This window comes from Melozone crissalis, unplaced genomic scaffold (genome assembly GCF_028551555.1).
Source record: "Melozone crissalis strain CALT ecotype California unplaced genomic scaffold, PUWL_Pcris_2 ptg000029l_1, whole genome shotgun sequence".
NCBI lineage: Eukaryota > Metazoa > Chordata > Aves > Passeriformes > Passerellidae > Melozone > Melozone crissalis.
Window position 1 is genome coordinate 6,688,920 of NW_026535807.1, and position 13,770 is coordinate 6,702,689.

Here is a 13,770-nt window from a genome sequence, read left to right on the forward strand (position 1 = left end):
AGGAGGGCTCAGCTGGCTGTAATAGGAGTTTAAAAATCTTCATTTCTCGGTGTTAATTGTATTGCTCTGGTGAATGCAGCCCCTAGAAGCCTGGATTCTCTGCACATTTTCTGAGCAGACTGCGTGGAGGCTGGGGCTGTGAATGAGGACACGGGGGTTCAGATGTTTATTTTGGTGGTTTTGCCTTCCTGAGAATAGGAAGTTTTAAAGTAATAATCTTTCTAAGCCCTTGTTGTTCATGCCAGAATGGCAAACTATAAACCAACCTAGAACTGCAACCTGGGGGTTATGTTTTTCAGTGCAATCTTTTCAAATCCAATTTCCTTTTTTTCTTGTCCCTTGAAGGAACATTTTAAGCAGATGTGACACAGACATGACCTGTGACCGTGGAAAGATTTTAATCCAGTTATTCTTTGTTTTCTAGTCATGATTCCTTGGCGGTGCTAAACAGCGATTGAATCTTTTTGAGCAGTTGAGGATTAGCACTGGACAGAATAATGCCAAAATAATTATTTGCACCAGATGCAGTGTCATCCTTTCAGTTTTAGCTCTCTTATCTTGTAACTTATCTGACTTATTTTCATTCGGCGATTATTCCGCCTGCTGTGGGAGCACTTACATGTCTCGCATCACTGCATTGTGTTTATAAGGGTGCCGGCTTGAGCCTGTGATAAAGATTTGTAAAGTAAAACTGTCTGCAGCTAACAAGATTATATTTTGCTTCGCATTTTAATCTCCTCCCGTTGTGTGTTTTCCGCCAGCCAGACTCCGCTTAACAGAATGACCCAGCCTTGCGCATTTGCTGCTGGCAGCCTGGCTGGGCTCAGCCAGCCCAGCCTCGGATCAGGCTGCCAGTGTTTGCTTTCACATGCGGGTCAGTATTGTCTGCCTCGGGGGACGCCGTCTGAGTCTTAACTTCTGCAATAAATTACCATTTTCAGCCTAGCTCATCCTGCTCCTGAGCGCTTTGCCCATCAGCCAGGTTTTTTCCTTTAGGATGTATGGCCTGATGCTTGGATTGCAGCGTGTTTACTGCTTCCCGTGGTTTCTGCTTGTCATGCTGCAAATACAAGTGAAGGCCCTTAAAATAGTGTGCGCAGCCCTGGGGCAGGTCGCTAGGAACTCACTTAGCTTAGCTAGTCTGGAGTGATGGGCTTGGAATGGGATGGGGGGGAAGAGGGGCAGGAAGATAAATACTGCCTGTGGAGAGCCCAGAGTTATTAAAACTTGAGAAAACAGTGAAGATCTGCATACTGGACAGAGATGAGTTTCTCACTGGACAGCTGGGTTTGGATCCAGGGTGCTAGAACCCCAGGCTTGGAATTTGCATCTTCAGTTTATAACAGTGCAGAAAGGACCTCCTGTGATACAGCTCTGCATCCTGTTAGGCTGAAAAGCCACCCAGTGCTATCATTAAAACCTGACAGGATAACCCTCAGGGTAGGGCAGGGCTTTGTCACACGGACCCACCCTGGCTCTTGGATGGGAAGCCCAGAGGGAGAGTTCCTCAGGGCCCTGCTGTGCCTGCTCCTCCACTGTGTCCCCTCTCCCATCCCCATCAGCCAGAGGCCCCATTGGTCTCTGGGATCTGTGGGGTTGGGGTTGTCCTGCCATGGGGGACACCAGACCCTCCTGGGTGTCCACAGCCCTGCGTCTGCCCATCCTGTACCTTCTGCCTTTTATAGTCACCAGCTTGGCTTCAGCATTGTTTGCCCACCAGCTTCAGGGTTATTACTGCTGCTGCTGCTGAGCCTGTTCTTCTCTTCGACTTGTAAACCAGCGGTTTGCATTTCTTCTCCATGACTGGGGAGACATGTGTGGTTATTATTGTTTCTGTATGCTGAGAGCTGGACCTTTAAGGGGAAAAAAACCAGCCCTAATATAAATATGCTGAGAGTAGCGGTAAGCCTGTGAGCTGGCAGACTGCCTCCATCGTCTTGGATGTGAGGGAGCAGCCTGTTGGATGCCTTTTCTCCTGGTAGCATGGCTGGGCAACAGGCTGGGGCTCACTGCAGCTTCTTTTGCCTCTTCTCTCTCTGCCCTTTGCTTGATCTGCAGCTCACATGGGTGTAGCAATTTGCCCATTTCTGTCTAACCTCTATTATGAAAAGAAATTATTGAATCTTTTGCAAAATACCCTGAGAGATCCAAGTTGAGGGTTCTTCTGAGAGCTGCTGAGTTATTAATATCCTTTAATTTAACCATCTCATCTTTATGCATCAGAATTTTCACAGTTTGTGTCAGGGGTTGTGGCTCATGGGAGCAGCCTGGCACTGTGGCTCAGGTCAAGAGGGTGTTTCAACACCCAGCTGCTCTTACCCAGCGCACAGGGAGAAACTGGAGCCCAAGCAGGGGGCTGTGTTCACTGCAGAGCACTGGGGTGCACCTGGGCTCTCCAAATTGGCCTGTGATGCACCCCAGATCCCCCACTGGGGTTCAGCCACTGGCTGGAAAGATTGGTCATGTTTTCATTCTCATCCTGGGGTGTTGCTGAAAAGTCTGGCCACAGCTTTGGTCTGTGGTTCTGATTCCTTGTTTGCCTAAGAGGGCACCAGACACATCAGATGAGGAATCTGGGGGGTTTGTGCATTGTTGTGTTGTGTTTTGTTCTGATTTCCTGGTCTGCCTCTGGTTGTTCTCTGCCGTGTGGTGCCTCAGACCACAGCAGGATTGGGAGCAGCCCCCGGCTGTGCCTCAGGGAAGCAGTGGTTTGGGAACAGGGCAGTGGGAACCCACGGGCAGGTGTTCTACCTGCTTGGGAAAGGGATGGTCCTGATTCATGATGGAAGCAGAACAAATGGAAAATCCTCAAAGGCTGCTTTTGCTCATATTTGGCTGCAACTGGCAGTACTGGGGATAGTTCTTTTTTTATTCTTATTTTTCTTAATTAAACAAGAATAGCTTTTGCATTGGTAAAGGATGAGTTTTAAAATTAAAATTAGTCTCCAGCCTGAGGCCAAACATGGACAAATCAGCTAGAGAGGAGAATTTTTCTAGGAGCAGAAATGGGCTTTGTCATAAAAGCTTGAATGCCATCCTGGATACCTTCACAACTGGTACTGTGGGCGCTGCAAGGGTCAGGGGGGAACTACAAATAAAGCAATTCTGTAAAAAAAGCTGGTTTGCCTTGAGCAAATTGAGGGGGGAGACAAGAACATGGATGGGGAAAATAGAGAGGAGTCTGATTTGCAATTCTTCCATCCTCTTAGTGTTTCCCCACCTAATGTGACCTTCATGCAGATGGGTGGCTACATGTACTTTTCTTGTGGCCCTTGGGATCTGGGATACTTGTATCTGTAGAATGCAACCAGTTTGGTTGCTGGATTATTTCTCTCTTCCTTGTTTCCTGGCATTACTGTTCTGCCAGCTCTGTTGCTACCACCTGATGTTGGTCTGTCAAGCCAGCTGTTCCCACAACATGTTGTGTCAAGTGAATGTTGGCATCCCTTGACTGTCCTTGCAGGCCACCAAGGGCACCTTGTCCTCAGACTTTGAATTCCTGCTATTATTGGTACCCACGTCTAATTCACCTCCTTCTCCTCCTGCACCACAGTGGGCAGGTAAAAGCTTTTGCAAAGCTTCCCTTTCAACCCAGGTAACACAGAATCTATGCAGTTCATTCCCACTGATAGGTTGGGGTTTTTCAGCAACAGTGACTGGAAGAGCTGGGAAGTTACAGAAATGTTTTATCTGGGGAGATGCCCCTTTGTCACTGAGATCCATGGGCCCTGAGGCCATGGGCAGCAGCTGGATGGGGGCTACTGTTAGCAGCATACCATGTTAAAGAAGTTGGAGAAAGAGGCAGAACTTCAGCCTGAAATGTCTGTTTCAAGCACAAAAGCTTGGGGCTCCTCTGATGGTTAGGAAGTCCATGGGGAAGCCACAGCTGGGTGCTGCTTGTGGTTGCTCCATGCCTCAGTTTCCCCATGCTGGAGGAGAACTGCTGGGCTCTCCCTATGGCAGTGAAGGACTGGTAATTTTTCCATTTAGGTAAATATTTGCCCTGCTTGTGGGGTCTGGAAAAACGTGTCTGTATGGCTGGAGCTCACTTGAGATGGGAAGATGCCTCATTAACTCTCAATTGAGGGGAGGAGATAACAGGCAGGGATATTAAGACACCCTCCTTAAGAAACTCAGGGGTCATAGGAGCTGCCCCAAATCCTGAGCCTTCTCTCCCTTTTCCACGAGGTTTTGGGGTTTTGTGATTTACTGACTGATGACCCAGAAGCCTTACTGCAGTCAGAATGATGGCAGGATGCTGGAAGGAGATCAGGCTGCCACGTGTGCCTTAAGCCAGGTGAGAAGGGAATTGTCCGTCTGCATTTACACCCCCCATCTGAGCAGAGCAGACAATTGCTTTTTGAGGGATTCCAAATCTTGCATGCTAATGTGTGCACAAATGCATGCAAATCCTGTATTAGGGAGCACAGCAGAGGCCTCCATGGCCGTGCAGGGCTGTGGCATTCCGGCTGCTGGCTTTGTCTGGAGAGGGAGCTGCTCCCTGACACAGCCCATTTATTCCCATCCCAGAAGAAACAAGTGAGAAGCAGAGATAAGCACCCGCTGGTGGGTGATAAGGGCTGTTTACCGAGTTCCTTCTTTGTCCAAGAGGAATTCTAACATTTCTGCCACAATTTTAAACTCTGCCTTCGTTCCTGCTGTTGCTGGGAGGCGTTGGGCTCTGCCCTTTCTCAGAATATTTGTGGATCTCAGCTTGGGCAAGCTTTGCCTTGGTGCTCTTTGCTGTGTTATGTTCTGCATGCCCACGCACTGAACAGGAAGAGAAGAGCCCTGTGGCCAGGAGCTTTTCCTGCAGGCAGGGGTGTGCTGCCTTCAGCATCCTAGGGAGTCCCATCCCAAGAGCCAGACATGCAGGCTGTTCCCTGGGAGAGCCCAGCTCACCTGGCTCCTTTGCTGGAGCTACACACTCTTGGCAAGGACCCCCTTTGCCATGGTGACAGGCTGCCCTCCACCTCTCTTCCCTGACTCTTCAGCTCTGCTCATGCTTTCCCAAATTGGAGTCTGCTGGTGTTTCACAGCAGGGAGACCTCATCTCTCTTCAGAAAGCTGGGGTCACGCTCACAGCTCTCTCCAGAGCCTCTTGCACTGCACTAGTGTTTTCAGCATGGTTTAGCTTTTTGTTGGTGCCATTGCTGAGATGAAAGGGCTGCGGGAGGCTCCAGAGATGGCAGAGGCTGTGCTTTGCTAACAGGGTTGTACAACAAGGCACTGCCTCGTCCCAGGGACCTCACAGGTCAGTTGGCTTCGTGTCAAGATCCACCAAAGCTGGGAGTGTACTTCAGCTTCCCAAGCAAGAGGTACTTTGAAACCATGTTCTCTACTTGGTGTGTTGGGTTCCTGTTTGCTTCAGATTCCCCTTGTGTTCTGTTTTCATCTGTAGAGAGAAAAGGCCTGGCGTGGGGTGGTGGTTCTATTTACACCTTCCTCCTGCACCAGTGTGTGGGTAGGGATATGACTGGAAGGAGGCTTAGAGCCTCCTCTGAGGAGAGAACTTGCCCACTGTGCCAGGATCACTATGTAAAAAGCAGCCAATGCAAAATAAAACACATCCATCTTGTAACTTTGCTGGCCTTGAGGAGAAGAAATTTTTCAGTCTGTTTCTGAGACGTTGCTGCTTTGTACCATGTGAAGTCAATTCAAGGCAGGCTCCTTTCCAGCTAAATCTGACACCAGGAAATGTTCTTTTTCTCCCCGTTTGCTTCCCGCCGCCGTGGCCCCAGCACAGGACAGCTCTGTGTGCAGCTCTGTGCAGAGCAGCGCTGCCGATGCTCCCCAGCCCGTGCCTCCTGCAGCAGCCTGCCTGCCGCCGGCTCCGCTCGCCTTTCTCCCTGCCCACAAGCTTAAAAGCTCCTTTATTCACCCTCTGTGCTCAAAGCCAGTCATGCTGTCAGCCATCCTTGCTCTGTTGTTTCCTCCCCAGTGCTGGTGATATCTCTGATTCTTCCCTGAGACAAGCTCGCAGACCTGGGATGGGAGCAAGATGGAAAGGCTCATGAATGAAGATGGGATTTCCAGACAGCGATTGGTGTTAATTTATTCTTGCTAAATAAAACCTGGCTGCCTGCACTCTGCTCAAGTTGTGCAAGGTTGCACAGGCAGCAGAGGTTGTTGTTGCTGAGGCTTTGGTGGTGGTGAGGCTTGGCCAGAGCCAAGCTAATGGGTTTCCCTTTGGAGGAGGTGCCATCCCAAGGATGCAGCTCCTTGTCCAGGGTGAGGTGTGTGACACACGGATGTGTGAGCATCTGCAGGCTGTGCTGCACTTCCTAAGGAGCTGCTGCTGGCAGGAGCAGCCAGGCAGGCTGCCAGCCATGGCCCTGCTCCCCTCCAACAGCCACCAGCCCCCTCTGTGGCACCCACATTGTCACCGTGGTCATTGCAGGCACAGGCGAGCACTGACACGTGCGTTGTCTCACTTTGTGCTGCTCTGCTCTGAGTGCAGCGGGGGAAAACGTTTTTTTTCAATTTCATCTCACATTTGAAATGTACATCCTGATATTAAATTTTTGCTATGGGGAATTATTTTTAATTATAGTGAGCTGGAAGATGATAAAATAAAGTTGAGTAAGTGAGACCTATGTGAAGAAGTCATGGAAACCTGATCATAGAAGTGGAAAGACACTCCTAGGACACTGGGTATTGTTCCCATGAAGCAGCATATCCTAATGTAAAGAAAATTGTAATTAAAGCTGTTAATCATCTGCTTTTAATGAGGAGGAAAAAGCTGACTATCTCAGAGACAAGGTCTTGAATTTTGTACAGTTTGCCCAGGGAGGTAGCAGAAACCCCATGCTTGGAGATGGTCAAGTTTTAATGGTGCAAAGTCCTGACTTGGGACATCACTGCTGAGTAGATAGGCAACCTGTGTTGTTTTCATCCTTTGCTTTTCTGACTAGGAAAGCCACTCACCAGCCAAACTCTCTTGCCTGGGATGGGACAGGAGGAGCGAGGGGTAAACCAGCTTCCTGACCCAATCCTCAGGATCCTGGCTGTGTGTGGTGTGAGCTGGGGGGTGGGAGTGATCTCTGGGGTCTGACTGATCATACATCTCACCTATTCAATTTTTGACATTGTTATTACAAGTCCTGATTTATTTAATTTATTAAAAGCCAAGATGTCTGATGCTCTCCTGCCATGTCCCATCTCCTGAGGGGGATGTATCTAGAGTGGGAAGGAGGAGGAAGCCTGTGCTCTGGATTTTCCCCCATTGTAATGCTCATGCCCCCACTGGGCTGTTGGGTTTGTTCCCCTTTGAAGCACATGATCAATATCCCAAAAGTCAAAATTTGGTGAAGTCCTGAACTCCTTTAGAATAACTTAACTCCAGGGCCAAATCTGGGGCTCTGTCAATTATTCTTAAAATCTTGTTTCCTATTAAGCTGCTTTTAATCGTATCATGAAATGAGATGGAAACAGTAATGATAACAGTGATTTTTCTGAGGCAGAGTACCCCTTCCACAGTAGCTGATTAATTAAAATACTCGCATGAAATGGTACCTTGGTTCTTTTTTAAGGAAACAGCCAGAGGTGATGCCGAGACTCCCCGACTGGACGCAAACCAGACGCTGGAGTGTGTGGGGGTTGCTGTGTGGTTTAGATCTGATGAAAGGCAGGAAATGGGAAAATCTGGCAAATCTCCCTGGCTTGACTTAACGGAGCCTCTTGACTTTTGCTAGAGTGCGTTTTTTGTGCTGTAATGGCCAAATGGAAATTTAGACTTGAAGCTGGATCCGAGCACTGCTATGCTTAGCTGGCTTGTACATAGCAGTGAAAGAGAAGGAAAGGTGTTTAAAAATTCCAGCCCCTGGGTTTAACTATTGCTTCCCTCTGAATTTCTTTGCTTTACTGCAGAGCAGAGAAACTTGCAATAGCAACTGCACATTTTCCCTTGATTTTGTGTGGTACCTTCTTATTTCTGAGATGTCTCCCTTCTGCTACCCAAGTGAAACCTTATCTCATTCCTCAGAAGTCAGTGGTGCTTCATTAGTGCAAATTAATTCAGAATCCTGTGTGGTTGCTCTAAAATAGATACCATTGACCCAGCCTGTGGAAAAGCATTGAGTTTTTAGAAATAGAAGCCAATTTATCAGCATTCCCTTTAACCTCTTTTTCTTTGTCAGGAGACGGTTTCAGCATGGTTTGTCCTTCACTGTTGCCCTGGTGAAGGGGTGTGATGATTAGAGGGATGAAACACCTGTCCTGTGGGGAAAGGCTGACATGGTTGGGATTGTTCAGCCTGGAGAAGAGAAGGCTCTGTGGTGACTTTATCAGCCTTTCCTGGAGGAGCCTACAGCATTGCTGGAGAGGGACTTTTTACAAGAGCATATAGTGTTAGAACAAGGGGGAATGGATTTAAACTGAGACAAAGTTTAGATTGGATATTAGGAAGGCATTCTTTACTGTGGGTGGGTGAAGCCGTAGCACAGAGTGCCTGGAGAACTTGCAGATGTCCCATCCCTGGAAGTGTTCAAGGCCAGGCTGGATGAGCCCTGAGCACCCTGGTCTAGTGGAAGGTGTCCTGCCCATGGCAGGGGATGTTGGAGCTGAATGACCTTTAGGGTTCCTTTCAACCCAGACCATTCTGAGTCTGTACTGTCCTTGCAGCCCTGCAGATAAAAGTTCAGGTTCAAGCCTGTGAAGAAAATCTGTCACAGGCCACAGGCTGCGGGAACAGCCCCTTTAAAGAAGTGTTAAGAACAGCCGACATTGCAGTGAATTAATGTAATGGCTGTTGAATTGCAGCCTCTGTGGGCTGTTCTTTCAGTTCTTGTGCTTTCCTCCCAGTGCTGCTGAGCTGTGGCATGTGCCACCAAGCCAGGTGGTTAAGATTCCATTGCAGTATAAGTGTGGGTTTTGTAGCCTCCCTTAATTTAATTTAGATTTATGTGTTCAGACTATAATCAATTTTTATGCTACTTTAATAAGCAAATTTATGCTATCAGCATGCTAAAGAGACTTGTCATTCACGGCTTCCCAGTCAATCCACCATTTCCCATTTTAGCAAAGCCCTCAGTTGTCCTAAATTCAGTAATGATTCTGCAGTTCTGGCTGGCAAGTTGACCCCCACCAGGCATGGCCTGTGCCTGTGCTGGCCCCTGGAAATACTCTGTGTGGTGCAGTGAAGGGACAAGCAAATGTATATCCCCAAGCATTGGGCAGTCTGACTCAGATGGATTGTCATCTGTTTTTACAGTAAATATGGACTTTTATTTCCTCCTCATGAGAGAGACAAATCCTGTGTTAGAAAATGCCTGAGGATAAGAAATGGTTGAGTTTAGTCTCGACTGGCAGGAATCACTTTCTCATTTAAAGCACTGCTCACCGGGGCATCTCTTTCTCTCTCCTCACTTACAGGAAGATCTGCCTTCACTGTAAGTGCTCCCAGGAAGAGCACATTGTAACAGTTATGCCTCTGGAGATGGAGAAGACAGTCACCAAGCTCATGTTTGACTTCCAGAGGAATTCAACTTCTGACGACGACTCAGGCTGTGCTTTGGAGGAGTATGCCTGGGTGCCCCCTGGCCTGAAGCCTGAGCAGGTAATGATGACACCACCCAGATACCAGCAAAAAATTGGTTTTGCATGTTCTTTCAAAATAGTTTACCTGATTTTTCTTCTAGGGGTGCAAGCACTTGTTGTATGTGGTTGTTTCTGGGTGCACCAGAGAGACTTTGCAGGGTCTGAATGCTCAAATGGAACAAAACAGACACGTGATCCTTGCAGGACCTGTGGTTTTCTGCATCTGTGGATGTAATTGGTAATTGAGAGGGGGGAAACAAAATACCTTCAGGATGGGATTTCTTGTGGTTGTGCAAGGGAAAAGACGTATCTAATGTTTCACTGGGAAAGAAGCAATGGGACTCAAGTGTTTCCCAGGGGCTCAGTGCTTGTGTTCTGCCCTCTTGGACTGCTCTTCTCTGTGGTGAGTCCGGGGCAGACAGTCAAAGCTGGTAGATAACTCTAAAAAATGGGCCAAAAGCTTTGTGGTTTGGGTTTTCCAAGCATGATATTTATGCCTTGCTGGAAGGAATAGCTTAAATAAAGCTCAAGTCTCTTGGTGCAGGATTGAGTGGGACAGATTAGACCTCAGTGAGCTCTGTGGAATGTGCATTGATTCTTCCAGTTTACATGATTCCTTTGATTTTTACACTGGTCCTTTATGTCTTCAAGTCAGAGCTTCATTTGCAGTGAAGATGGCAAAATGAGCTTAGCCTTGGTAATTGCAGTATGATATGATGTGGCAATAATTTTAAACTGTAAGGAGGCTGGAAGGGGGTGGAAAGCTTTCATTCTTGCTGCCATAACTGCTGTCCTTAAGTACTGTGTTTTCCTGTGCTTTTATTCAGACAGGCTTAGGAATTTCCTGAAATATTTTGGCACCACCCATAGGCTGTAAATATTATCTGTCTGATTAGAGAAAATCCAGTTGTTTGGTAGCTTGTTTCTTTTTTTTTTTCCCTTGTCTTTATAAGCCTTGCTCAGTGCTCACTTGAAACTCCACAGCACCATGTGTTTCATTTGGTGCCATCCAACCGTGCAAATCAGGCAGCAGCCTTATTTTCTGTCACCTTCCTTATGTCAGAGGCTCTCTTTTTGCCTCACAGGAGGTACAAGGCGTGGTGTGTGGAGAAATGCAGATGGTTCTGAAGTGGCTCTGCTGGTCCTTCATGCTGTGGCAACATGAACTGGTTGTGTTTGGGGGGTCCCATTGGAGGACCATACCCAAGCTGGTGCCACCTGCTCTCATTGCTGATTTCTGACCAGGCATGTCAGCAGCTTCTGGAGCTCAAGCTGGCCCACAGTCCTGTAGCTTTGGGTGGAAATAAAGGTATTTAGTGACAGGTGGCACCTGACCAGGTAGACATGGTTATGGGCAGTGATTGAAACCCTCTTTCAGCATGGAGGTGACATATTCCAGGAGATCTGTGTGCTTCTTTGATTCCTTAGGTGCTCTTTAAGTGTGGCATCGGGGAGTTGGGGATGCTCAGGAGGAAAGAGAAGTTCTTTAGCTCTACCAGTTGCTACTGACAACTCATGCATTACTCAGGTTAATATTAGGTTCTTCCAGCATCTGTTCCTTGCAGAGGTCATGGTGCTCCTCAATCCAAACCCTTGTTTTCTCAGTGTGCCCCTCAGTCTGCATCGCTGGGCCTCTCAGCAAATTTGCCACTTCAGAACTGTCTCTAATCACCATGGAGATGAAGAGCAGCCATAAGCAGAGGCAGAGCAGGCCCTGAAACCCATCCAGCAGAGCTCATCTGCCAGTCCTGTCATGACTTTGCATGTGTTAGATGAGCCACTGAGATGACAGAAGTGAGGAGTGACTTCCCTGGGCTGTGCAGGAGCCACACTGCAGGCCTGGTGTTTGTCCCTGGTGAAGAGCAGCACCCTGAATTTCATGGAATCACAGAATGGTTGTCCCATGGCTGGGGTTGCCCAGGAGGGGCCATTTACCTCGCATGGGGGTAGGAGATGCCTCTGCAGCATCTGGGGCTGTGTCAGTCTGCAGGCAGATGTGGCTTTTTGGTCAATGAGTCAGGTGTGGAGCCTCTGCAAGGCTGGTGCCTGCCATGGAGCAGCTGGTGGGCTCTGCCCTGGCTGAGGGTGCTGCTGTCAGGCTGGGCTGAAAATACACATTAACAGGCAGGGAATTTTTCTCTGCCTCCTGCTGTTTCGCTGGTGCATTTTTTTGGATGTGAAACAGATTAAATGAAACAACTTTTTCCGCAATATCCTACTTTATTAAAATCTCAGTGCAGTATATGAACTGGGGAGGTAAGTGTTCCCCTGAAAGACTAATGCAGTTTTCTTATTTTACTTGGACGACAGCCTCCCTGCCTCACTATTCTTGGGAGACAGCGCTCATGCCTCACTCAACGCAGCAATTTACAGGATTTCAGTGGGGAGGAGTTGGCCTGCAAACATGACATTGTTTTTTGGCAGTGTCCAAAGGTCATTTCAGTATTTGAAGAGTCCCTTCAATCCAAAGCTTAAATTACTGTCATCTAGAGGGGAATAGACTCAAGCCTATAAGGTCCCACTGTACTCCTGGACACAGCTCAGGCCTCAGCTGCTCTGTGGTACATGTCATAGTGAAAATCATGTTGGTTACTCAATGCCCAGTACTGAAGACAAAAAAAACATTGGTCCAATGTTCACAGATACTGATCCAAACGTTGTAATGAGGAGTGGAGCTGGAAGTTATCCCTTATGGCTCATCAGTGTGTGAGACTAAAAAGTCTTACAGTGTGTAGGGCTAAAAAGGGCTTGACTCAAAAGCCATACATGCAATATATTTCTAAATATGTTTATAACACAGGGGTTAGGATAGTAATTTAAAAATTGATAGCACCACTGCATAAGGTATGATAAAATTTTTTCTGGTAAATCAACTAAAATGTATGACATGTTTGCTCAAGAAGGAGGGGTATAAACTGGAAGGACTCTGGAAATGTTATTTCATTGAGGAGCCTACAAGAGCTTAGTTTGTCCAGCCTAACAAATTGTTCATTAGAATTGTTCTTTGCCCTGTTCATTAGAGGGGTAAGAGCAGGTATCCAAGCTCCAACTTTAGCCCAAGAACATAGACATAAACTGTCTCCAAATGCATTCAGGCAGGAAATTGGAAAAGGTTTGAGACCATCAGAGGTGTAAGGTTCAGCAACAACCTGCCAGTCAGGAAAGTGGCAGGTAAAACCCAGGACTGAGCTCCATAAATCACAATGTGATAAGGAAACAGGGTTTCTTGCAGTAGCAATCAGCTACACAGGATGGCCAGGAGGCTTCTGTGGGGTCTAATCCCACTTGGATGGGATTCAATGAGAAGTTGTCTTATGGCAGAAGAGGGACTTCCCTTCTGGAAGATAGGGATGCAGATGGGAATGGCAGAGATGGCTGTACAGAAGCAGGCACATGGCCTTTGTGAAATGCTCTTTTTTTCTGCCTTGCAGTTCAATGGTTGGATAAAGAAATTAGTGTCAAAGTCTTGAAATGGGTAAACACCTTCAGAAGTGTGTCCTCAGCAAAGCAAAATCCCAGGCTGAGCCTGGCTGCAGAGACAGAGGAAGACATCTTTGGGAGCCAGTTTGTCTGCTGGGGCTGGCAGTGTGACAGCTGATCCTCCTTGCACTGACATAAGTTTGAGGGCAGATGCTTGGAAATAAGTCCTTCTGTGATGTGTTTTGCACATTTTTAGGCAAGGCATGTGTAAATACATGTGAATGTGCAGCCTTGATTCCTTGGGCCTGTGGTTTGGAGAAATCCAAAGGGGTTATAACATGCCACTTTGAATTTCTGAATACAAGGGATTTTTTAGGATTTCTGTCTTTATTGTGTCTCAGTATTAGGAGCAGCTGGTTATGGGCAGAAATTTCCAATTAAACAAAAGATGGGGCTCTACTTCAGCCTCGCTGTGGCTTTTTTGTATGGCTGTGGCATGCCAGCATCTGAGAACCTTGCATGTGCTGTAAGAACTTAATTCCCTCTTGTTGTCAACACAGTTGCTCTGGTTGAGTCCCTTAAAAAGTTATGAAAGTCTCATCTGAGCTAAAATTAGCAGCATGAAGGTTCAGGGGACCATTTTCCTCCAAGGCAGCCATTAGAGCTTGGACCTCGAGAGCTTTGCAGTGGTGTGAAACTTGTAGCTGTCACAGTGAATTTATCCAGGGGATAGAATACGTGTTAATCCTTCTTCTGGATATTTTGAAAGACCTGTTGCAAGGGCTTGAGTTATAAAACTTCCAAGTTTCATCG

At 47.4% G+C, this 13,770-nt stretch overlaps 1 protein-coding gene across 3 annotated transcripts in view; it reads left to right on the forward strand.

Moving 5' to 3' along the window:
- PRICKLE2 (prickle planar cell polarity protein 2) overlaps positions 1–13,770 on the forward strand; it is a 103,508-nt gene that overhangs the window by 61,420 nt on the left and 28,318 nt on the right. For all 3 annotated transcript variants that reach the window (XM_054280891.1, XM_054280893.1, XM_054280892.1), the window contains one exon: positions 9,373–9,556. In XM_054280891.1, the coding sequence (XP_054136866.1) occupies positions 9,373–9,556 (184 nt within the window). The remainder of the gene's footprint in view (positions 1–9,372; positions 9,557–13,770) is intronic.